Source organism: Nymphaea colorata, chromosome 5 (assembly GCF_008831285.2).
Source record: "Nymphaea colorata isolate Beijing-Zhang1983 chromosome 5, ASM883128v2, whole genome shotgun sequence".
Lineage (NCBI taxonomy): Eukaryota > Viridiplantae > Streptophyta > Magnoliopsida > Nymphaeales > Nymphaeaceae > Nymphaea > Nymphaea colorata.
Window position 1 is genome coordinate 26117068 of NC_045142.1, and position 25312 is coordinate 26142379.

Consider the following 25312-nt stretch of genomic DNA (forward strand, 5'->3'; position numbering starts at 1 on the left):
TTCTTTTTCATGCTGTAGATTAGATAGCACTTGGTTATCCATTTTTTAAAAATTATATTATGTACTTCTCTATTTGCTTTGCTAACTATCGGATGCTTTACCTTTCACTATTTTAAGCGTGTAAAACTCGCCTTAATCTAAGGGTGCACCACAACTTTCTGAGGCATTCCTTAATTAGACAAAACAAGATATCTAAGTTAGTGTATCAAAGATGTGAGACAATATTACAAGCATATCTTGACACTGTATTCTGACGACCAGTCGCAAACTATAGTGAATGCAATTTATTGAAGACATATGAAGATAGAAATCAATATTTGTTAAATTTAGAGAGAGAGACAAAGAGCTTTTGTCGTTGTTAAGTCCATTGTTAAATTTAGAGAGAGAGACAGAGCTTTTGTCGTTGTTTTGTGGACTTCCATGCAGGCCATGCAAAGACCAACGTCCAATCCACTCATTTTCCGGATGGCTCTCCACAGTCTTCGATCCACACAAACAGGTCGGCCACCCGTCCACCAAGCCTTCTATCTTATAAATGCCCCCTTCTATAGCAACACCAAGAAGCAGAAGAGTCCTCTTCTCTCTCTCCCTTCCATCTTCTCCCCTCCAATCAAGAGCGACAAGTGGAAGAAGAAGCAATAAGAAGGGGAGAAGATTTCAGAAACCAAAAACCAAAAAAAAGAAAAAGCTTCACTGTCATCATCAAAAGGGACTCACCTAGAGTGTTAGATCTGTAACACTCTCGACGGAAAAAAGACAAAAATGGGCGCCAAGGCGATCTTGGTGTCCACCCTTTTCGGTGTCGCTGTCGTTGCGGTCGTCATCGCCGTGGCGGTGACGGAAACTAAGAAGAAGGGCCAAGGAAGCGGCGGGGATGGTGCAGAACTCAGCACCAGATCTGAGGTTAGTATGAACGCTCAAACTGGTTCGTAAGTCTGATGATCTTTTACTTCGATCACGGCAAGCTTAGGTCACGCATTTGGTAACACCATATTGGAACCCTGCTTGCACCCATTTGTTAACTCCGGCAACAAAATGCAGATGATTAACACCATTTGCTCGCCGACGGACTACAAGGAGACGTGCACCACCTTCCTCTCCGGCGCCGTGAACTCGACGGCAAAGCCGAAAGAAGTCATCGAAGCGGCGGTGAATGTGACGATCGAGGAGGTGACGAAGGCGTTCAACCTCACCCACGATCTCGCTGCCAGCGGGAACGGCACCCACGATGACATGACCCAGCAAGCGCTGGAGAACTGCAAGGAGCTGCTTCAGTACGCCAGGGACGAGCTCCACGACACCTTCTCGGACGTGTCCGCAAACGACATGAAGGATCTCCCGAGCCGCGCCGACGACCTCAGGAACTGGCTGAGCGCTGTCATCTCCTACCAGGTGACCTGCCTCGACGGCTTCAACAACAGCAGCGCGAAGGAGACCATGGAGAAGGGGCTCAAGGTTTCGTCGGAGCTCAGCAGCAACGCCCTCGCCATCGTTACGGAGCTCTCCAACATCTTCGCCAGCTTCTCCATTTCCTTCAAGACCGGCCGCCGCCTTTTCTCCGAGGAGGAGTCCCCCGAGAAGCTCCAGAAGGATGAGTACCCCGAGTGGATGTCGGCCGAGGACCGCCGGATGCTGGCGTCGCTCCACCCGGCGAGAAGGCCGACGCCCAATGTGGTGGTGGCGAAGGACGGGACCGGGCAATTCAAGACAATCAATGATGCGCTGAATGCCATGCCCAAGACCTACGTGGGGAGATACGTCATCTACGTGAAGGCTGGGATCTATAACGAGCAGGTGCTCATGGATAAGTCCAAGGTGAACGTTCTCATGTATGGTGATGGCCCAAGGAGGACCATCGTCTCCGGCAGCAAGAACTTCGTCGACGGCGTCCAGACCTTCAAGACAGCAACCTTCGGTCACTTTCCTCTCTCTCTCTCCCCTTCTCTTCTTCTAATGATCTTCTTCTTATCCGTTGGCGACTATGGCTAACGTTGGAATCTATGATTCTGCAGCGGTGGTCGGAGACGGTTTCATGGCGCACTCGATGGGCTTCCGCAACACCGCCGGGGCTGCCAAGCACCAGGCCGTCGCCCTCCGCGTCCAATCCGACCAAGCCGTCTTCTACAACTGCCGCATGGACGGCTATCAAGACACGCTCTACGCCCAGACCCACCGGCAATTCTACCGGAACTGCGTCATCTCCGGCACCATCGACTTCATCTTCGGCGACTCCTCCGCCATCTTCCAGAACTGCCTGATCATAATCAGGCGCCCGCTGGACAACCAGCAGAACACAGTCACAGCCCACGGCAGGACAGACAGGAGGGAACCCACCGGCCTCGTTATCCAGAACTGCAGGATTGTGCCCGACGGCCAGCTCTTCCCCGACAGGCTGAAGATCCCCAGCTACTTGGGGAGGCCATGGAAGGAGTATTCGAGGACTGTGGTCATGGAGTCCACCATTGGAGACGTCATCCAGCCTGCTGGGTGGATGCCATGGGATGGGGACTTCGCCCTCAAGACGCTCTTCTATGCAGAGTACAACAACAAGGGCCCCGGTGCCATCACCACCGGCAGAGTCAACTGGCCTGGGTTCAAGGTGATCACCGACAAGAGGGAGGCCCTTCAGTATACCGTCGGAACATTCCTCGACGGCGCCAGCTGGCTGCCCGCCTCCGGCACCCCTTTCGTCCAAGGCCTTGTCCATTGATTTCAGAGAATTTAGAGACGAACATTCCGATAAGATCTACAGCTGCGGATTTATGGGCTGCCTCTTTTTTCTCTTTGTTTCTTTCTTTCCCTTTAGAGTGTTATCTGATTCTTTTCAAGAAGTGGGGGAGGAAAAACGAATAAAGATTATTTTTTCTTTTTTTTTTTTAAAGATCAGCAATTCGGAACTTGGTCCGGATGGGGATCATCCATGTATATTGATTTCTTTATATATGAATAAATTGTTCAATTGACCGCCATTGAAATAGCCTTAAATAGAATGTAGACGGTTCAGTGAATTATCTCTTTCGCTCTTTCTTGATGCTTACAAATTAGCACATGCCAAAGCAAAATCATATTTTGATCATTTAAATTTTTAAATATATGAAACCATAAACAAATGGCAAAAAATACAAGTACAAATGTTATGCCAACCAATCCAAAATAATTTAACTTTGTGTTCATCAGCACAAAGATCTAAATACCAATTTGTCTATTGCTATAATTCATTTATCATTTTCCATCAAATAAGGCTTCTTCTTCTTTTTTTTGCATAATAACGTCTTTCTTGAATATGCCATGCTTTTTAAAAATTTTATTAAATGTCTTCTCCTATAAACTTTATTAATCGTGAATAGCCAAGTATCTGCTCAATAATTAAGTTTATTAACAAAAAGTCCCTTGTAGATATATATATATAATTTGTATCAAAGAACGATGGTGAAATTTGAGCACTCCCAATGTTGGACTAGATCAATAAGATTTGACCTTGATTCGGCAAAACCAACATCCGGATGACAGACAGACTGTCATCTTGGTCGCTTCGACGATGGGTCGACTGTCATTTCAGTTGTCTCGATGACAGGCCGACCATCATCCCCCCATGAAGAGTGGGCCCCATAGGTGGTGGTGGAATACAAAATTTGCAGCGGAGGGCGAATTACGAAGAGCATTGGTCCATGTGTCTCTTGCGAGAAAGGGGCTTGGGCTTATTTTTTGGTTTTTTTATAAAATAATAGATATATTTTAAAACTTTTTAAAATTTTTCACAAATTTTTTTTATTGTTTTAAAAGGTTTTTGTTATTTTAATGATGGTATTTTGATCATTGCTAACCTTTACACATAAACAACTTCCTCAATGAAATTAGTGGGTCAATAAAAACCTTATTATTAATTTTAGTGGATGCTATTCTTTTAAATTATAAAAAGGCCGTTAGTGTTACTTTGAAGTTGACAAGTACAACCATAAACTCATTAAAAAATGAGTTAAGACGCTTAACAGCTAACCTCAACACCTATAGCTCCTATAGTGGTTACAATAGGGCCTGCACTGCTTACAAGGACAGAGTTAAGATAGGGCTGAAGGGCCTTAGCCTTATCTTAAAAAAAAATTACATGTAAATTTGTAAAAAAATCACTTGTTTTATATAAAAAATTTTAAAAATAACATTTTAGCGAATGTCAAAATTTAGAAACTTTAATTCAACCTTTCTCATGAAAAATTTTTGGTTCCCCCTTGCCCGCAAGCCGGTAAAGTAACTACCAACAACATTAGTCTGCAAAAAAAAGATAGTTAACTTGGCTACAATAGCGCCTGCGGTTCTTACGAGGACAGAGCTAAGGTTGGGCTCAAGGGCTTTAGCCCTATCTTAAAAAAAAATTACATGTAAATTTGTAAAAGAATCACTTGTTATATATAAAAAATTTTAAAAATTAATATTTTAGCACATGTCAAAATTTAGAAACTTTAATTCAACTTTCTTCATGAAAAAATTTTGGTTCTGCCGTTGCCCGCAAGCCGGTAAAGTAGCTACCAACAACATTCGTCTGCAAAAAAAAATAGTTAACTTGGCATAACTGTTATATACAAAATTTAAACGAGTAAAACTTGCTTCAATTTGGAACTGGTGTTTTCAGACTTCAACACATCATTGAAAATCGTTAATCTTAGCCTGTTGGGAAGATTTAGAATTCTTTTTGAGAAAAATATGCGTTTTAAACGTGTCACTTTTTTCATAACCCTTTTTTGTCCTTCTCAAAAACTTCTTTTTCTTTTAACTTTTTGAAAGTATTTTGACCATTACATACCCCTATGCTTAGTTTTTATGCAGAGGGGTGGTCACTTAACCTGTTTGTCTCTCAAGGGTGCGAAGATTTGTACAAATTTCAATGAAAGTTCTTGTAGTATTATTTCTAGATTGATTGTTGACTTCATTTACGTGGAAAAGGAACCAAAAATGCTGCTCCAAATCCCAACAGTTTGGGTTCGGTTTTTGGTTTTGTGGCCTACTTGAGCAGTTCACATAAACAGGCTTTAGGTTAACACAAACCTGGTGTACCCAACTTAATGGACTAATAAAATATGTTTATTACATTTAACAGCCTAAAGTAAGGTATTTTGGTAATTTTAGTATAGAGAGAACTTTTCGGTTTTAATTTTTTATTAGTTTTATTTAATAATATAGATATATATTATTAAAAATTTATTAAAAACTTGTGATAGAAACCACGTAAGCGAAGTAACAAAATATACGCTAAAGAGAATTGCTTTGATCACCTTGCTGTGTTCGGAGTTGAATAGTCAAACAGGATCTATTCGAGTCCATAAAGGAGAAACTATATTCCACGTGGCTCTCTGTGAAAGCCGTATGATGAGTAACGCGTCATACAGCTTAGGACCAAGTCTTCCCCCGAGAGAACGGGCGGCGCGTATGAGTATCTTCTTCGGCCTTCCTCACTTTTCGATCCAGATCAAGAGGTCCTCCACCCATCACTAACGACCCTCTCTGCATATAAATTCCCCCGTAAAGCAAAGGAAAAGGTAGAAGGGGACTCTCCTCTCTCCCTCTTTCTCTCTTTCTTTCTTTCCTCCTCTCTCTTTCTCCCCCAGTCGATCTTCTTCTCCCTTTCAAACAAGATCAGTAAGAAGAAGAAGGGGTGGAGGGAGAGAGAACATCTTTATTAAAAAAAAGAAAGAAGCAAACAAATCACAGACAGCCTTAAGAGAGAAGGGGACCAAAAAAAAAAAGAAAAAAAACTTTAGATTAGAGTATTGTTATTTACATATCCTGTCTTTCTAACCCTTTGTTGCAGAGTGGTAGCAAACACATTGGAAGAAAAAGAAGGTAAAAATGAGTGGCTACGGCCACCTTGACCCAGAGAAGAAGGGCAGCGGCACCGCTGCTCGGAAGATCATGGCCACTGCCATCTTCGGCATCGCCATCGTCGCTGTCGTGATCGCCGTTGCTTTTGTAGAAGTAAGGAAGAACCCAGCACGTGTAATGGGCCAGCCACCTCAGGATGAAGACAGCCTCAGCCCCAAGATGGAAGTAATTACCAAAGTCTTGAAATTATGCTCAATTCACTTGACAATTAAGATTGCTTTCTTATCATTTGTTTATGTTTCTTACTTTAGGAACTACATTGTGGAGATTAGTAGTTTAAGAAAATTAAGTTCAACGTTTGGTGATCTCAAAAAGACCATTTTTCGGCTTAATTTTTTATATATACACTCAAACTATTATGTATAACTTGCCAAATTATTGTTTTTATAAGAGGGTTAAGTACTAGATTCAGTCTCAAATATTAATGTAGCTTATAAGGGTCCATTTTTGAAGAAAAGAACCTTTGGAGATCTCGGATCTCTTTAGGAAAGTGATTTGACTAACCAATGACAGAACTACGTGACGTGTGTGCCTGTGCTCTTGCCTATACGGACCCAAACAATTTATTTTTATTTATATGTGATTTTTTTTTCACATAATTTACAATAATTAGTGCCTTTGAAATCTAAGCTTTTTTATTTCGGCACTCTTCAGCCACAACCCTCTTACTTGGTCCATTAAATTGTGATTGCAGCTGATCACTACCATCTGCGCACCAACGGACTACAAGGACACCTGCACCTCCTTCCTCTCCAATGCCGTGAACGAGACGGCGAAGCCGAAGGACGCCATCGAGGCAGCAGTGAAGGTGACGATCGATGAGGTGACGAAGGCGTTGAACGTCTCCCACAACCTCGCCGCCTCCGGCAACCGCACCTACGACGGCATGACCCGGCAGGCGCTGGAGGACTGCAAGGAATTGCTGCAGTTCGCGACGCATGAGCTCCACTACACCTTCTCGGACGTTTCCCAGAACGAGTTGAAGGACCTGCCGAAACGAACGGCGGACCTCAGGAACTGGCTGAGCGCGGTCATCTCCTACCAGGTGACCTGCGTCGACGGCCTGAACGACACCAATGCGAAGACCGCCATGCAGAAGGCGCTCAAAGCCTCGTCCGAGCTCACCAGCAATGCCCTTGCCATTATCACGGAGCTGTCCACGATTTTTTCTGCCTTCCCCATCGAGCTCAAGCATGATCGCCTGCTTACGGAAGCGGAAACAAACGAGGAGCTCAGGAAGGAAGGGTACCCCGAGTGGCTGTCGGCGGAGGACCGCCGGCTGCTGGGGGAGCTCCGCCGAACCAATAGGCCGAGGCCGCATGCGGTGGTGGCGAAGGACGGCAGCGGAAAGTTCACAACCATCACGGCCGCGCTGGAGGCCATGCCCAAGACCTATATGGGGAGGTACGTCATCTACGTGAAGGCTGGGATCTATGACGAGCATGTCATAGTGGACGAGCAGAAGGTGAACGTATTCATGTATGGCGATGGCCCCAGGAAGACCATCGTCACCGGCCGGAAGAACAACGTCGACGGCGTCCCCACCTACGGCACCGCCAGCTTCAGTGAGCTCTCTCTCTCTCTCATGCAAAATTGTTGTACTGATTCCTTTCTCTGTGAGCTTAACAAGCACCTCCCGTTCGACAGCTGCAATCGCGGACGGCTTCATGGCGCATGCAATGGGCTTCCGCAACACAGCCGGCGCTGCTAAGCACCAAGCAGTCGCCCTCCGCATCCAATCGGACCATGCCGTCCTCTATAACTGCCGCATGGATGGGTACCAAGACACGCTCTACGCCCAAACTCACCGGCAGCTGTACAGGAACTGTGTCATCTCCGGCACCGTCGACTTCATCTTCGGCAACTCCGCCGCCGTCTTCCAGAACTGCCTGATCGTAGTGAGGCGGCCGTTGAACGGCCAGGAGAACACTATCACCGCCCATGGAAGAACGGATAAGAGGGAGGGCACGTCCTTCGTCATTCAAAACTGCAGGATCGTCCCCGATGCCCGGCTCTACCCTGTGCGATTCCAAATCCGCAGCTACTTGGGGAGGCCATGGAAGGAGTACGCCAGCACCGTGGTCATGGAGTCCACCATCGGCGACCTCATCCAGCCCGCTGGGTGGCTGCCATGGGACGGAGACTTCGCTCTCAAGACTCTCTACTACGCTGAGTACAACAACAGGGGGCCTGGAGCTCAGACTTCGCAGAGGGTCAAGTGGCCTGGCTTCCATGTGCTCACCAGCAGGAAGGAGGTCCTTCAGTACACCATCGGACCCTTCCTTGATGGCACCAAGTGGCTTCCTGGCGCTGGGATTCCCTACCATGATGGCTTGTTTCATTGAGATTTGAAATTTGGAAAGCAAGGATTGAGATGGGAGATACGTCTTTTGCTGTCTTTGGATCAATTGGTTGCCTGTGATTGATTTTATGTAATTGATATGAGATTGAGAAGCAAAATATAAGTTTATCTTACAAGCAATACCAGAGGATCAATTAGAGAAATAATTGTATGACTACACCACTTAATCACATTACATTCTAAAGAAATCAAAATTAAGACAGGATATCATTTGTTAGTTTGTCGCAAAAAAACTGCCCTTTTGGGTGGGTGGATAGGAAGATTATACTGTCATCTCCGAGTCAGAGCTGAATACTCCTTTTCTTCATTAAAGAGAAATGTTAACCATACTGGCACATGAAAAATCATGTACACGTATGACACATATAACCAAGTTCGGTTTAAGGCTGCATCGATGCATAGATTGGAGCCCACATTGTCCTTTGAATATCCACAAATAATTAGAGAGAGAAAGTAGTACTGCGATTATAATGACAAAAATGTAAGAGGTAAAGAAAATATGTTTTCACAAGGATTAAGATGCACCGGAGTGACAATAACATGTTCTGCTTCAAACACCCACCGACCACGGTACTCTACCATAAAAAATTTGGTTTTATTGTGTATGGGCAAAAGAAAAACAAGTGAAGTTTGGTCTGGTCTCCTTGTGGCAAAGGAAACACAATTTAATAGTTGGGTGAGTAGGAAGAATATTTTATGATACCGTCTACTAGAAATGCTAAAACTCACCCTTCCTTTTATCTCCATAAAGTACCAGACCAGTTCCTTTTATCCCCACAAAGTACCAGACCAGCTTTATGTACCTCAGGGCAACACCATTTAATCTTTTCAACACATTGATGGTAGTTGGAGAGCCAAAAAAACATTTCTGACCAGGGCACTCTTCATAGATTTTTATGTTCCAAGAGATACTTATATACATAATATAGTAAATGTTTAAAGGTATTCACTTGAAAATAAATAACCCTTGAGGTGCTCGTATGGCTAACTGCCCACACCAGTCCATATATAGTTTGGGCTCTAACTAATGAAAATGTACCACTTTGCTTGCTCCTCACCTGACCAAATGTTCTTTTTATGGTCCTTGTATGTGGGATTTGTCTCTTTGTTTTTTTCAGGAGCATTACTGTCAACATGTTCGGGTTCAAACATGTAAACCACGTTTTATCAGATTTGGGGTACTTGTTGAAGAAGAACGATCCTTGTAAAAGACCATTTGAAATTTTCATCCAGACTAAATTTTTGTAGTGTCGAACTTTTATTTGACAAGTTCGAAAGTGAGGCCTATACCATAAAAAATATAAATGAAAGACCATTTTTTGAGATTATGAGTAAAGGTTAGACTTGGAAATGGAAATTATAGTTTTAATTAACGTGTTTATGTGAAAATTTCATTAGCATACCAAAATGGATAATTGGCTGAAAGGATTTCAAGATGAATGGTTTGAGCTTATTTTGATTAGAAAAATTTCAAAAAAATAGTTTTCTTGCCTTCCTTGAGTTTGTCAATCACATGTCAGTATAGGTCACATCGACATAGTTAGGCTTTGTCAAGAAGCTAATAAATTCTTAGGACGCGTCTCTTCTCTCTCTCTCTCCATTAAATTTAAATGTGTCCATGGAAAAAGAGCTCAATGTATGTACTTGTTAGTCAATCACATATTATGTCCTTATGGTCACGTACGTTAGGGGACAATTCTTGAAAATGACAAAAAAAAAAAAATGGCGCGACATAAGATGAATGACGGTCTATAGCGGTGAAATAATCACCGGTTATAGAACTTACTTATACTATACCTTTAAATTATTGGTGTTCCCAAAAAAATTGAAAAAACTACAATACAGAAGCTTTTATAAATAATATAAATGATATATATAGGCATTCTTTTAGTTCAATCCTTCAAGAATTAACAACAAGGGCCAGAGAGGGCTTAGTAGGGGGGGGCATGACCCTCCCATTTTGAAAATCTTTCAGTAAAAGTTTTGAAAATATTGTTTGTCCCTTTAAAAATTTCAAAAAACTACAACGAAATAAATTTTTTGCTCTGTTGTCTGCACACTTTTAAAATGTCATTAATGGACAAAGAAATCGCCAGCTCTCAATGTCCAAATGAGCAGCCGAGAGAGAGAGAGAAAGAAGAAGAGAACAAAAAACAAATGCAAGATGAAGTAATATTTCAAAGAAAACAAACTAATATGTAAAAAACAGCTTAAATAAATTATGTTTATACGTGACCATTTTGAGCACAATGATTTCCCATTTATCCACACACTTTTTTTGGACATGAGCGACAGATAATAAACAATTAGAATCACTTATTGTCAAATAACATCCCAAAAAAAATGCAGATTAAGAAGAGAAGTACCCAAAAAAAGCAAACATTTCAAGCAATATTAAGACAACAGCTAAAACAGAGCAAATTCACGGGGAAATTCCCTACCAACAGATCCAAGAGCTCCTCACCTAAAACAGCACTAAATAAAGCTTGATAATCAACCAAACTCCTCCATAATCCACCGGATGTTAACACCATTTGTGGACTGTTCCCCTAAAATCCAGCGCTGCCTTTCACTTGCCATTAATTACCAGTTTCTGTTACAAGTAACACAATTGATCTCCACTGTCACTGTTGATTGCCAACCAACAATCCAAACACGCCAGCAGAGAGGGAAAGAACCATAAAAGAGGATCCCCAAGAGCCTCACCTTCCACCAATTGGTCCTCCAGAAACATTCACCTCTGTCTCTCTCCCCTCCCCCCCCTCTCCCTCTCTCTCTGTTTCTCTCTTTTCTTTACCGAGTTGGTAAAGAAAAGAGAAGCAGACTTCCAGAAGATGCAACCTCTGGATTCCTTTAATGCTCATGGCAAGTTCTCTCTTGCCAATCAAGCGCACGTGGAGAGACAGAGGAAGCGGCGGATCATCATCATATCCGTCTCTTCCGTTATTCTGGTGACGATGGTCGTCGCCGTCGCCGTCGGCGTCGGCGTCTCTGTAAGCCTGCACAACGCCACCGGCATCCCCCAACCTTCTGATGGAACCACTGAAACTTCAAGAGCCATCACCGCCATATGCCAAGGCACGGCCTACAAGCAGACTTGCATCGACAGCCTCTCTTCCTCCGCCTCTGGTTACGACACGACCGATCCTAAGGAGTTAGTCAAGCTCTCTTTCAAGGTCACCATCGACCATATTCGCAAGGCCTTCAGCCAATCTGATCTGCTCAAGGAGGCTGCCAAGGATGTCAGGGCGGAGCACGCGCTCGAGAGCTGCAAGGAGCTCATGGACTACGCCGTTGACGACCTCAAGAGGTCCCTCAATCACATCGACACCATTCATTCAGGCCATGACGTCGATGATCTCGTCAACAGCATCAAGATTTGGCTCAGTGGTGCAATGACCTACCAGGAGACCTGCCTCGATGGTTTCGAAAACACCACCGGCGACATCGGCGACAGGATGAAGAAGCTCCTGAAAACTGCCAACGAGCTCACCAGCAACACGCTTTCGATTGTGAGCCAAATATCGTCCGTCCTCAACTCGTTCGACTTCTCCCTCTTCAGACGGCGCCGGCTCATGACTGCAAAGCCCGTCGTCGGAAATGACGGTTTTCCGACGTGGGTGACGGCCGGAAAGCGGAAGTTGCTCGCCGTACCTACATCTAAAATTGTTCCCAACGTTGTCGTGGCCAAGGATGGGAGTGGCGACTATACCACCATTAACGATGCACTCATGGTTGTGCCCATTTTGCAAAACGAGACGTTTGTAATATATGTGAAGGCCGGCGTGTATGACGAGATCGTGCGCATTGCCAGTAACCAGACTCATGTGATGCTCTTAGGAGATGGACCAACCAAGACGAAGATCACAGGAAACAGGAACTTTATTGATGGGATACCCACTTTTAAGTCTGCTACTTTTGGTAAGCATAGCAGATTATGCACCGTTAACATCTTTTCTTCATATTCACTAGCTAGTGACTGATCATTCATGCATCTAATGTCTATGCAATTACATAAACTCGAGGAATCATTTTATTTTTCTTCTAAGAAAACCAACTGAGTCGTCCATTCAATCTTTGCAGCTGCAATTGGAAATGGGTTTATAGCAAGGGACATCGGGTTTGAGAACAGTGCAGGAGCAGAGAAGCACCAAGCAGTTGCCCTCCGCGTGCAGTCGGACTTGTCCATCTTCTACAACTGCCAGATTGATGGCTACCAAGACACGCTCTACGCTCACACCCACCGGCAGTTCTACCGCGACTGCACCGTCTCCGGCACCATCGACTTCATCTTCGGCAACTCCGCCGTCGTCCTCCAGAATTGCGTCATCGTTGCTAGGAAGCCACTGTCCAACCAACAGAACACCATAACAGCTCAAGGAAGGAAGGAAAAGGACGAGCCCACTGCTCTCATCCTCCACAACTGCACCATAGTTGCAGACCCTGCCTACTACCCTCTGAGAAACACGCTCCCCACATACCTCGGCCGCCCATGGAAGCTGTACTCCAGGACTTTCATCATGCAGTCATGGATGGATGATCTCATTCATCCCGCTGGTTGGGAGCCATGGTTGGATGACTTTGCTCTCGACACACTGTTCTACAGTGAATTTGACAACAGGGGGCCTGGTGCGAGCACTGCCAACAGAGTGCAATGGAAGGGGCTCAAGAACATTACAACCGACCATGCCCTGAAGTTCACAGTCGAGGGCTTCATCATGGGGAGCCAGTGGATCAAGCAGAGTGGTGTGCCTTATATTGGCGGCCTGTTGCCTCTTGGATACGCAGCCACTCCTACTGCAGCATTCACTGCCGCAGCCGGGCCAACAGCCGCTCCTCCTCCAGCAGACGACTCCACAGAAGCTCCTGCTGCAGCAAACACCACAAGCGAATCGGCACCTTCTCCAGCACCCACTCCTGCTGCAGCAGACAACAGCACAAGTGAGTTAGCACCCACTCCAGCACCCATTGGTCCTGCTGCAACACACACCACAAGTGAGTTGACAGGCCCCGAGCCTGCTGCAGTATACAACACCACAAGTGAATTAGCATCAGCTCCAGCACCCATCACTGCTGCGACAGACGCCACAAGTGAGTCACCAGTCACCAGCCCTGCTGCAGCACCAGCACCCGCTCCCTCTGCAACAGAAGACAGCACCACGAGTGAGTCTGCAGCCGCCCCTGCCACTGCATATAAGCCCACCAACATGACCGCGGCCATTTTTGATGCAGAAAACGCCACAACCGTGTATTCTGCCGCTCTTGGTGCGTTGCATAACACCACAAATATTGCACAAGCTCCCATTTCTAGTGCACCATACACTGCCACAGGTGAACCTCCTGCAGCCGCTCCTTCTGCAGCATAAAATGTTCTGGACCTGTAACTGTTTGGAGAGAACACAAAATAAGTTTATTGGCCAGAGGTGGAAGAAAAACACCATCAAGAACAAGGTTGTCGCCTTTGAAAAATTTCTCCTTTTCTACTCCATTGTTGTCCCTGTCTCTCTCTTTCTGCTTTCTCTTCCCACAAACTTTTATTTTTAATTTTAATTTTTTAGGTGTAATGGACATGTAAAAATGTAAAAAGAAGAAACAGCTTGTTAATGAGTTCACCTCCATCTTGGCTTATACTCCATCCATTTTTTGGAATAATGTTTTGCTTTTGTTCGCTTGAAGCAGTTGAAAAGTTAGAGCAAATACACTTTACCAAAAGGTTGAAGAGGATGTGAAGGGTATCGTTAGGTCCATGGATTGAACTCAATAAGAGTGACAAAAAAGGTCCCCATCACAACAAAATGAGAAAAATGATCAGGTTATTTTGTTTTTCAAAAAACAAAAATACTGTGACATGAAAGGGAAAATTCCTCCACCTTGGCACAGCCACTTAAAATTTGCACGAAATATTTTGATGAATTTGGATACCGAATGAATAGTTCCAACAGAATTTTAAATCACTGGACAAAAAGTTTACCTAATGTTGTACGTTCTCAATATAATAATAAATTTATCACGAATTTTTTTCTATTATTTTTTCACATTTCAATCCACTATTTTTTTGTCCAAGAAAAATGAACTAGCTTTATTGATACTTTAAAGAAAAACCTTGCCTAAAAATATACTTTAAAGAAAAGCCGTTTCGCCAGTTAATGAGATTGGATCAGATATCCAACCGAAACAATTATCCTCTAAAATGCTAAAGAATCCAGAAAGCAACCAAAGGTCAAGCCCCAATACTTGCTAGTTGAAGAGAAAGGGGATTTGAGGACTGAAGGCATGACGTGGCGATAAATGAGGGAAGACTTGTGCGTTGAACGGTACGCTATGTGAACAATATTTTTGTTCTCAGTCGGTTCGGAATTTCTTGTGACTGAAGATCCGGTTGAACGTTTTGGTTTGCGGAAGAAGCCCTTGTGTTGTTCCCTTCTTTTTTCTCCTCTCTCCCGCCACTTCCCCAGCGGCCAGATATGGTGAGGGTGGAGGCGGCGGCTTTTCCCGGCGGGATGATGCCGGAATCTTTAACGGCGTCAGGCCGGAGCGCGGAAAAGCTCAGCCTCGTGACGCTTCAGTCGGAGATGAAGCGCGACCCGGAGGGCTACGAGGAGGAGCTCGGCCGCGTCTACAGCCGCTTCCACTCCTCCCTCGACCTCTTCCGGCAGACCGCTGGTCTCTCTCGCTTGTCCGGCGGTTGCGAGCCCGCCGTCGCTAAGGAGCTCGGCGACCTCTGTATGTTTCTTGCGCACGTCATGCCCTTCTACCCGGGCCGCCTGGACGGCTTCCCCGGTGAACTCGTCGAGCTTCTCCGGATCAACGCGGCCTCTCTCCCAGGCGATCTTCGGCTTCAGATAGCCAAAGCACTAATGCTTCTCGGCAACCGTGGGGTGAATTATTCGTTTCTCCTTCTCTTTTTTCCGGTACTTCGTTTTGTGTTGATCAGATTTTGTTCCTATGTTCTGCTTGCAAATTTCTCAATTCGCCGAAAGATTAAACTCAGTAGTAGTCGAAGTTAATCGAATTTAAGGGTGAACGCCCTGGATATTCATGTTAAAGATGAAAAAATTCGGGTTGGTGGTTCGTGAATTCCTATCTGTAACTATTCCTTTTCGTGGGTCAGATGGTTGATATTGCAGAAACAGTGTCGATCTTTATGGACCTTCAAACACTTCAGCACGGCATTTTGCGAAAGCTTTCCTTCTCCCATGTTGTGCATAGCATCAGAAGGATGAATCAGAAGAAGAATAAGAAGGATGGCAAACTCAATCCTCAAGATATCCTTATTAATATGCTCAAGGTGGGTATGCTTGTTCTGTGGCCTACTTCTTTTTTACCATGACCGAACATTGAATCTGAGATTGTTTCCATCGTCCAACTCGTACTCAAAATTGATCCTACTGTACTTAGTCAACATTGTCTGTGCTTATACTTCAATATGGATACCTTGAATTTTATGTGCCTTCTGGCATTTATTTGTGGGTGTAAATCATGTCTAAAGAGGTTTCGCATTGTAGGAAGATGATGAGGCTAGAGCAAGGAGATCCCTTCGTGTACTTTGTGATCTCCATCGTCGGAGGGTGTGGTTTGATGACAAGACTGCAAATGCAATTTGTGAAGCTTGTTTCCATCATTCTTCCAGGTTTCAAATTCAACAACGGCTTAAAAAAATTGCTTTTAAAATGCAGTTCAGATTGTCTGATGTATGACATTTTAACAAATACAGGGTTATGAAAGATGCTCTTTCCTTCCTTCTTGGTTATGAACGGGTGGGGGACAATGAGAGTGAGAACTCTGATAGTGAAGATGAAGGAACTGAGCAGAAACCTGTAGTTATTCTCAATAAGGAGGATGTCTATAAGGTAACTCTTTTAGAGCTTCATTTTCTTCCATTTCAGGTTCTTTTTGGGACTTTTGAAGCTCCCACTTTTATGGACGTTCTGCTGTTGCTTCTGTTCACTTCTCATCTATTATCTTCCTTATGCTAGAATATATGAATCGGTGATGGACTATTGCAAAAAAATTCATCTTAGAATTGATAATTCGATACCATATCTATGATGTTTTATAGCTTATGGTCTCTGATGTGCTTCATTTCATGTGACTTAGGCCCATCATAAAGGTACAACTGCTAGCAAGAAGAAAAAAAAGGCAAAGTTGGAGCGTGTAATGCGCAGTTTAAAGAGACAGCAGAGAGTTTCATCTGAAAATATGGGACCAAACAGCTATTCCCCTCTTTCTCGATTAAGGGATGCTCAGGTTTGAAAATTTATTTGCTTGTTATTGTTGTTTGCTACTTCTCACTGGATTACAGGTTTAGAGTTTAGCTTGACATCTCTAATGACCTGCAGGGCTTCGCAGAGAAGCTGTTTTCTCACCTTCAAACATGCAATGAACTATTTGAGGCATGCATTTTCAACTTTCTCTTTTTTAACACTCAGTTTTACATCTTCCCTTTTTTAGCTTGTGATGCTAAAAATATGCCGCTGAAAGTTGGTTCTTTTTTTTCGCAGTTGACATCATCTTTCTAGTGATTATTGCCTTATTTTTTTATCTAGTATAGGATATTGTCAATCTATGTCCAGTCATTGTTTCTTATATGCTAAAACACACATAGGGCTTGCTAATTTCTATTTGGTTTTAACCTATGTCACATGGTGGGGGTACGGTACGGGTACGGGTACGGGTACGACGATACAGCTTCGGGTACAGTGATTTTGAAAATTGTGGGTACACAATTACGGCAAAATTTTAAGTTCTCAAAAATGATAAAATGAAAAAAAAAACATTAATAGTTCATAACTCATAAGTGTAATCCCATAAAAAATCTACAAACTAAACAATAAAAAGATGTAAAACAAAAATATATAATGAACAGAAAGTTCAAAGAATAAAACAATAAGCAATCAGTTGTTACAAAAAAGTGAGAAAATTGATCGTGATCAGGCGATCACTCTTCATTTAGACTTGCGCATAAGCTTGGCTGATCGGCAACATCACTTTTTTTTTGGTTGATGAAGAGAATGGAAAGAAATATATGATAGATTCATCAAACTTTGAATCAAAAGTGGCAGCATCCAAACAAAACTAGCAGCTGGAATAGCCGACAGAAATAAAATGCAACCAAACAAAAGTGGCAGCAACGGATAAACACATAAATCAAACACGACATGAAAACGCATATAAATCTATAGATTTACATTCAATCTTCACACACAACATCCTCAAATCAAAAAAATGAAAACCCCAAATCAAGAAAACAGAACCCTAAGTTGTAATAGTGGAAAAAAAAAAAAAAAAACTCTTACCTGGCTGCTGCCAGTTTCGGCCGTGCACCGCTGGACGTGGCCATCAGTCGCTGGACGTCATCGGTCTACTGTGGAACAATGCCGGTCGGGGTTGAGCTGAAGAGGTTGACCTTTGGTAACATAAAAACAACGGTTTTTTTATAGTTTGGATCGGTCTTACCCTAACCCGATCCAACCTGTACCCAACACTCTCGCCATACCTTGTTCCGCGTACCAGCGTACCAGAGCGGAGTACGTCTCCCGTGTCACATAGTTTTTAACTCTATTCTTGGTAAAAATGCTACCGGACCCACTATTTTATTTTTATCCATACAAAAACGTTAAATTTGATGTTCTGGTTGCTAGTACTTTAAATATAATATGTTGATTAGAGTATTTGGTCATAGTAGTTTGTATCCAGTCGATTCTGCCTTGGGCACTAATTATTGGTGCAGAGAAAGAGATGAGTACATTACTTAAATGATCTTGGGGGAAAAATGATATTGTGTGTATTCAAGCCAACAACATAAGCTGTTAGTCTGTAAATTTTAAATATTGTCCTTCATACTTGATTTGTAGTATCATGACAAATATTACTGCTATGTTTTTTTTTTCTATTATGATTATTGAAAATCTTAATGTTTGAAAGTAGTTGGTGAACCTTTTCTGATTTTGAATACGTTGTAGTAGAAATCTTATTTATTTTAATGCATTATCCAGTTGTAGTCCTTTCAATTTTAGGTTGATGGCTGTATACCATTACAATGTTTTGCCTTGAACTAATGGCACTTTGGTATGTATAACATGTAATGGATGATTAAGGATGAGACCTGTGATATTCAGGTGAAACTACATAATGAATATGTTATCTAGGCGTAAAAATGGGTTAAAACTGGGAACGTCAAAGTACTACATAGGCAGGATTTTTATTCTATGAATGAGTGCTGCTATGTAAGGGCATTTTAATGGTAATTACTAATTTCTTCTGTAGGGGCAATGATTAAATTATTTTGAAAAAACTAACAGCACAACAGATGTAAGAGCAACAGCAAAATTGTTGAGGGAAATGTTTAGGTCTCTGTAGCAATAGATTATTGAAATTTGCCAATGTGTATAAACAGTTCTCTAGCTCTGAAATGCCTCCTTAAATTACTTATTGATTTTTTCTTTTTTTTCTTTTAGTCGATTCTGAATATTGTCTGACATTTCAGGTTAGGATGATGATGCTAAAAGTGATTGCACGAACAATTGGACTTCATTGCCTAGTTCTATTGAATTTCTATCCTTATATTCAAAAATATGCTCAGGTATGCATGGAAACTCAAGTTTGAGAGAACATGAAAGCACTTTCTTCTTGGATTCTTATCCATCTTCCTTTCTGCAGCCTCATCAGAAAGATGTCACAAGTCTTCTTGCTTCTGCAGTTCAGGCATGCCATCATATGGTACCATTTTTTTTCCTGTTCTCCTGTTTCTTTTCCTTCTCATTCTGGCTTGCCACCTCAAGAGAATTGCTTGAAATCTATGGCCTGATATCTATGGTATGTGTTGATGTTTTTTAGGTGCCTCCTGATGCAGTTGAGTCACTCTTCAGGCAGATAGTAAATCAATTCATCCATGACCGTTCTCGACCCGAGGTATGGTGGGTCTTTTTTCTGTTGCCATTTTCTTTTTTTGTAGAAAGCTGCTTGACCCTTTGCACATTTGTCATGTCAGGCTATTGCTGTTGGGCTGAATGTTGTGAGGGAAATCTGTTTACGCATTCCTCTGGTATCTAATACTTTCAGCAATTTTTGTGCATGTTGCTGCTTCTTTTCTGTCTGTACTTGTTAATAGCAAGATTATTTGTGATAAGCTTTTGATGGAGGTCATACTAGATATGCTTGCTTGAAGCAACATAGTGTACAAGGATATCAATCATTATATTGGGCCATAGTTACTTCCTTATAACACATTTATATTTCTCTTGATTGACCATGGTTGTCCATTTATTTATTGATCAAGTAGGTGAAGAAATCTTCTGTTTTCTATTTCAGAGAAAATATGTTTGGTGTTGTCTGCTGTCTTTTTATGAATTTTAGATTGTTTACTAACAATTTCTCATTTGCTACTGCCATGTCATGTATTCTCTGTTGCTATGAAGAATATCAGTAAATCTTAAAGAAGTTGAAAGGATTTTGCAGTGAAGGTTGATGTGTTTACAGAAGCAACTGTAGTAGTACTAGTCACTCCAATGAACCACTGTTGTCTTCCAGAATTTGTGTGTGATAAAAACCCTAAAGTATCATAATATGTGAAGTCAGATATTCTGCTGCCTCTGTTTGGCGTGCACAAAATGCACCACAAGCTTTCCTTGCATTGAACAGTTATGCAAATTGCAGTGAACGAGTGGTTTTCCATTCGAAAAATGAATCCCAACAATCTAGATTTTGTAAATGAAATTCATCCTTTATCAGGGAAATGTAACTCTGACTTTACTCTGTGAAGATCATGGGTATGGAACGGGAAAAGAAATGAGAAAAAGTTGTCAATATGACTCGTTTAAGACCTCCATAGTTTATTAACAACTTTTGTCTGGTTTAAGGCATATTTCACATAAAGAAGCTTGAATGAGAGAGGGCTTCACTGGAGATTGCCCATATGTTGAAGTTAAATGCTTCACAGTTTTTGTGTATGTTGAAGCAGAACTGATAACCATATATCTATTATCTGCTGATTAAAGTTTTGGGCATTTTGCTCTCTCCAGTTATCATCCATTGGCAGATTCTAAATTCCTAACCAATGTTTATGGCTACAAGGAAGCTGTTAATAGTTGGTCTGAAATTACTAGTATGTCCCAATTCCTTGATGTTGATTACTGTGTTGCATGTGCCATTCTCATTGGTTGTCTTCTTTAAATTTTTCATGTTTATATATATATATATATATATATATATATATATATATATATATATATATATATATATATATATATACACACACATACATAAACTTTCTGAATGCACAAAACACACATTGTGACAATAACTGTGTTTCTGATTTTGCAAGTTAAATTGTACCAAGAATGGCCTCTAACTGAAATAAAATATCTGGGACAATCGGCAGGAGATTATTTTCAAAATAAACAAAAGAATTAATTGTTTTGTAACTTATTTGAAGCTAATAGGCCTCCTCATGTGGTGGGGAGCCTGTCTTGTCCTTTTGCTTTTTTTCCCTATGGTGACTGGGTTCATGAGTGGTTATCTTTATTATTGAAACTTTACTGCTGAAACAAAGCAGGACAATATTGGCTCTGATTGTTGAAATTATTGTGTAAGAGGACTGTTTTGCATCCTGACCAAATATAATATTGTATTCTCTATATGCACCAGCTGATGACTGAAGAATTGCTCCAAGACCTTGTCCTCTACAGGAGTTCTCGTGAAAAAGCTGTTTCCTCAGCTGCTCGTTCATTAATGTCCTTATTTAGACAGGTTATATAATTGCTCGTAATACCTTTTTCTGCCTCATTTTCTTTCTTCATGGATTTACTTACAATATGCCCTTTTTCCAGTTATGCCCTGCATTGCTTTCCAAGAAAGATCGCGGGCGATCTTCTGATCCCAAAGCTAGGCCAAAGGCATTTGGGGAAGTCAAAGTATCTAGTGATGTGCCTGGTGCTGATCTATTGTTAGAATATCAGCAGAGATCAAAACCTAGTGATGGCAGTGATGTTGATGAAGACGGCTTTATTAGTGACAGTGGAAGAGGTGAAGAGTCTGGTGGTGATGATGATAGTGACAGTAATGCTGGTTGTGTTGAGCGTGAGGAAGATGTAGCTATTCATGGGAGTGAAGAAGCAGAAGAAGAAGATGACGAGGAGGAGGATGAGGATGAGGAGGTCAATGGGAGTGAAGAAGAAGATGTGGATGAGGATGAGGAGGTGGATGAGGATGAGGTGGATGAGGAGGATGAGGTGGATGAGGAGGATGTGGATGAGAAGGATGTGGATGAGGATGATGGGAGTGAAAATGAAGATGATAACAGTGATGGTCATGATTATTTCGATTCTGCTATGGGAGATGAAGTAGGTGAAGAAAATGGCAGTCATAGTGAACCCATTGGTGATGGTGAATGTAGACTGCATAAGCGGAAGCGACCTGAGCCAGATATTCCAATCAGTACTGATTCAAGTCTTGGGGCTTTGAGGAGGTTGGTGTCCACGAAGATGGAAGATGTCACACCAGTGAATTCTGATGGCATTCTATCCAATGAAGAATTCCAGCTAATAAAGAAGTTAAAAGTATGTTTCTCATGTTGACTTCGTTTACTTTCAGATGGAAAAAGCATGACAGTGGCAATGTTCAAAGCTTGTGGCAACAGTAGCTACAAACATACAATTACTCTTGCTATGGTGGTTTATTACTTCTTTTGCTCCATCATTCCCTTCAAAGCATATTCTGTTGCTTATAGTAATCATAGAAAACATTCTGCTGCTTTTTTTTATTTTGCTCAGATGAAGAAATTACTATTCTTGAAATGTAGGACCTAGCTTTGCATTTTCATGCTCTTTTATGGTTTGAGTATGTTCACAGGGTGATTAAGCACTTCGAATGCCCTTACCTACTCAACTTTTGGCCTGTGGTGCCTTTCTTTTTTTTTTATCGACCTCATATGCTTCTATCCTAGTGTTGTGAAGCTTACTTTAGTATTTATGGTTAAGACTTTGATTTATTGCTGGTCGTTTGAAAATTGTCTTTAGAAAGTCTTAATAAAGTTAAGTAATTCCCAAAACGGCATGTTTGTGTCCAGAGTGTCTACTTTGGTTTCTTAACTGCAATGGTCTAACGCAGGCAAAGAAGGAAGCAAAGTTAGCATTGGCATCACATGGCTTGTCGAGAGGCCAATCGGACTCAAATGTAGTACCAAAGATTCCTGATGCTGAAACCCTTCATAAAACACGTGTTGATCCTACTAAACTTGAGGTAATATATTTGCTTATTTCAATGACATTTCAGGTATTTTCACTACTTTGCAATAGCCTTGACTGATGGATATAATTTTCCTTACAGGCAAACATTAAAAGGAAACTGACTAAAGAGGAGAGGTTGGCAATCGTGAAAGCAGGGAGAGAGGAGAGAGGGAAATACCTAGCACGAACTGCTGTGAAGCAGAAAAAGGTTCGATGTGCTTTCTTGAATTTAATATGATCATTACATTATTCCTGCTGGATGGATATGCAATCCATGTCTGTTGGGAAATAGGAAGGATCAACTTCATGGTCCATGTAACGATTCTAAAGATTTTTGGCCAATTCTCCTTTCTCCTGGTCAAAATCATTTACTGTAGTTGGGAAACCAATTTAGTTGGTCTTTTAAAGCATGCTCTTGGATGTTTTGTAATCCATATTTTGGATCTGGTCTAGCAACTGTTCGTAATAACTTATTTTGAGGTTTTGGGTTCGAGGCTGGTAGCAGAAGCTTAATAAATCTATATTGAAGCCTAAACTGATGCATTTATGGGGGTCGAGTGCAGCTTTCTATGATTGCATCTCTTCACTACGTATTCATTTTCACCCTCATTCTTTGCAGACTGGAGGATTGAGCAACAGGCAGAAAGAGCATAAGAAGGCAATGCCTCTAGCAGCAAGGAGAGCCAAGGCTGCACGTTCCAGGCAGGAGAAAAAGAATCGGCAGAAACATTCCGGCAAGCAGTTTAGAGGGAGGAAAGCTTGGAAGTGACATTTGGGCATCAGCCTTTTGTTTGAGACCCCAGCATTTTACCTTTTGGTTTGACAAACCCGTCCATATTTTCCTGTGATTCGGGAAAATGAAATTGCTACATCCAAAATCCCAGCCTTCATGTTTGTCACAAAACAGTTTCTGGTAGGTATTTGAGGGTAAGCACCCCAGCAATTTTGCCTATAGTTTTGTCGTCACCAGCTATAGATATTTGAGTTTTTTGGGGGGGTTATTCTCGATTGATATTGTTATGTCCCTAAATAGATGAGCTTCTTCCCCCAGCCAAGCAGCTATTCTTGGAATTAGGATATAGCTGTCCCCACCTAAATGCTGAGCACCTCTGATGAGGCTTTTGTATTTAAAATAGCAAATTAAGCTTCAGATTTGATGTAATTCTTTCAGCTTAACTTCCATAAATTTTTGTTTACATTACAGGTTTCAAGTTTCAAACATACTCGTTTTTTCTCTTAAGATAGAGGAGTGACCACTCTTGGGCAGGAGACTTGCCCACACTGGATTAACCTGCTGCAAGAACTTGTTTTTTTCTTAAGATAGCAAAGTAACACACTTGGGCAGGAGACTTGCCTTCCGTGAATTAACCCGCTGCACTTATGGTCACCTCCTTAACAGTGTGAAACTCTGAGGTGAAGACCCCTTGATCGCCAAGAACCTTCATCAGACGGGCTTAGCGAGGCTCAGCCTCACAAGCAACCAGAATGGTCATGGCCCATTTGCTAGTGCCCTCCATAGTTGTGCTAACCACTTGCTTCTAATTTTCGTCTCTTCCTGCGTGTAGCCAAGTTGTCTTTGAATCTTGAAATGAGCATATCTGTGCCCCAGTTGTGGAGTTGGGTAATATTTTTGATTTCCGACTATTTGTCGGCCATTTCTTGCCTGAAACTTTTCGATGTTCAACCGTTGGCAGGCAAACCACACTTTTTGTCTGAACCACTATTTGGGGACATGATACCCATAAAGGGGTTGCAGTATCCATGCCGGCTCAGTACATGGTTCACGTTCTAATGCAACTGTGTTCAAAAGGCTTCAAGATCGATTTTCATGGTAATTGACTCGGTACAGGAGTTTCAGTTTGATTGCAACTATTTTTGAGAGGTTTGAAGATCAACTTTCTATTGAAAACTGTCTTTTCCTTTTACTATGAAGAACTCTTCAGAAAACGGACCTGTTAATAGGTCTGTTCTTTGAGAAGAAGATCATGTTTACTCCATCAGCACTGGAGATAGCTTAAAACTTTGCTCGTGAAGCTCAGCATGCCGCACTTGGTGAGGAGCAGGTTACCTGTACCGAGCGAGACAGTGTACTAGAGCTAGAAATGGTCAAATTACCGTTGATGGTAAGAAGAGGACTCCCCACCACCCCTCCTCTACGAGGGCAACAGTGAAAACCGAAAAGACAACTTCTTTTTCAAAGGAAAAAGATGAAAATGTCTTTTTCCTCACACGGTAGAACATTAGGCCACATGTTAGTTAAACAATTAACAGGTTCTTTTAATCAAAGCATGTGAAAAGTGCCCCTCAAAATTTCAAGGATTATGGGAGATGTTACCATGATCATCGTAAATAACACTTACAATGTAAAATGCCTATTATCCATAATGTTCAATTAAGTTAATTGGAGCTTTAGCGTTCAATTGAATTAAGATGGAAGCATGATCTTGTATTAGCTAAGCATGCTTTTAAGAGAGCATTTGGTAACAAGAACACCAACACAATATTTTCATGTAACACTAGAATGCAATGTCTCATGAATATGTCTTCAATCTTTGAAACAGATTCATAAGACACTGTGTTAGTATTCATGGTATCAAACACTCTCATGATATCATAAGACACTGTTTTAGTATTCATGGCATCAAACATCCTCATGATGTTTGGAGTAAGCAACCACAAATTTTGTGCAATATGACATATGGAACCTCATAAGTTACTTCAGTTAATTGTTAGAAAAAATAAACAACAAAAATATAAAAGGAATTTAAAGAAAGTAGAAGTAGAAGAAGAAGGTGAAAGAAAAAAATCAATATGTTTTTTTCATTCGGGTGTTATAGTGGCCAACTTAGTG

General features: G+C 41.9%; 4 protein-coding genes across 5 annotated transcripts; all 4 read left to right on the plus strand.

Moving 5' to 3' along the window:
- Positions 1–572: 572 nt before the first annotated feature.
- Positions 573–2966, plus strand: LOC116254188 (pectinesterase-like). Its single transcript, XM_031629379.2, has 3 exons — positions 573–903; positions 1042–1915; positions 2013–2966. The coding sequence occupies exons 1-3, from the start codon at positions 763–765 to the stop codon at positions 2708–2710; spliced, it is 1713 nt and encodes a 570-aa protein (XP_031485239.1). The 5' UTR covers positions 573–762; the 3' UTR covers positions 2711–2966.
- A 2577-nt stretch (positions 2967–5543) lies between these two features.
- LOC116254187 (pectinesterase-like) lies at positions 5544–8417 on the plus strand. The gene is made up of 3 exons (XM_031629378.2): positions 5544–6039; positions 6569–7439; positions 7522–8417. Exons 1-3 carry the CDS (start codon positions 5842–5844, stop codon positions 8217–8219), a joined length of 1767 nt encoding a protein of 588 aa, XP_031485238.1. The 5' UTR covers positions 5544–5841; the 3' UTR covers positions 8220–8417.
- A 2458-nt stretch (positions 8418–10875) lies between these two features.
- Positions 10876–13864, plus strand: LOC116254185 (probable pectinesterase/pectinesterase inhibitor 58). The gene is made up of 2 exons (XM_031629376.2): positions 10876–12157; positions 12320–13864. Exons 1-2 carry the CDS (start codon positions 11071–11073, stop codon positions 13600–13602), a joined length of 2370 nt encoding a protein of 789 aa, XP_031485236.1. The 5' UTR covers positions 10876–11070; the 3' UTR covers positions 13603–13864.
- A 765-nt stretch (positions 13865–14629) lies between these two features.
- LOC116254184 (uncharacterized) lies at positions 14630–23697 on the plus strand. Of its 2 annotated transcripts, none has more exons than XM_031629373.2 (15): positions 14630–15147; positions 15348–15524; positions 15742–15866; positions 15951–16086; positions 16334–16483; positions 16576–16629; positions 18723–18818; positions 18896–18955; positions 19073–19147; positions 19227–19280; positions 20882–20983; positions 21064–21792; positions 22343–22474; positions 22562–22669; positions 23081–23697. In XM_031629373.2, exons 1-15 carry the CDS (start codon positions 14701–14703, stop codon positions 23228–23230), a joined length of 2595 nt encoding a protein of 864 aa, XP_031485233.1. In that variant the 5' UTR covers positions 14630–14700; the 3' UTR covers positions 23231–23697. The 2 variants fall into 2 exon arrangements, with proteins under 2 accessions (XP_031485233.1, XP_031485234.1); XM_031629374.2 differs by having other exon boundaries at positions 14631–15114.
- Positions 23698–25312: the final 1615 nt, after the last annotated feature.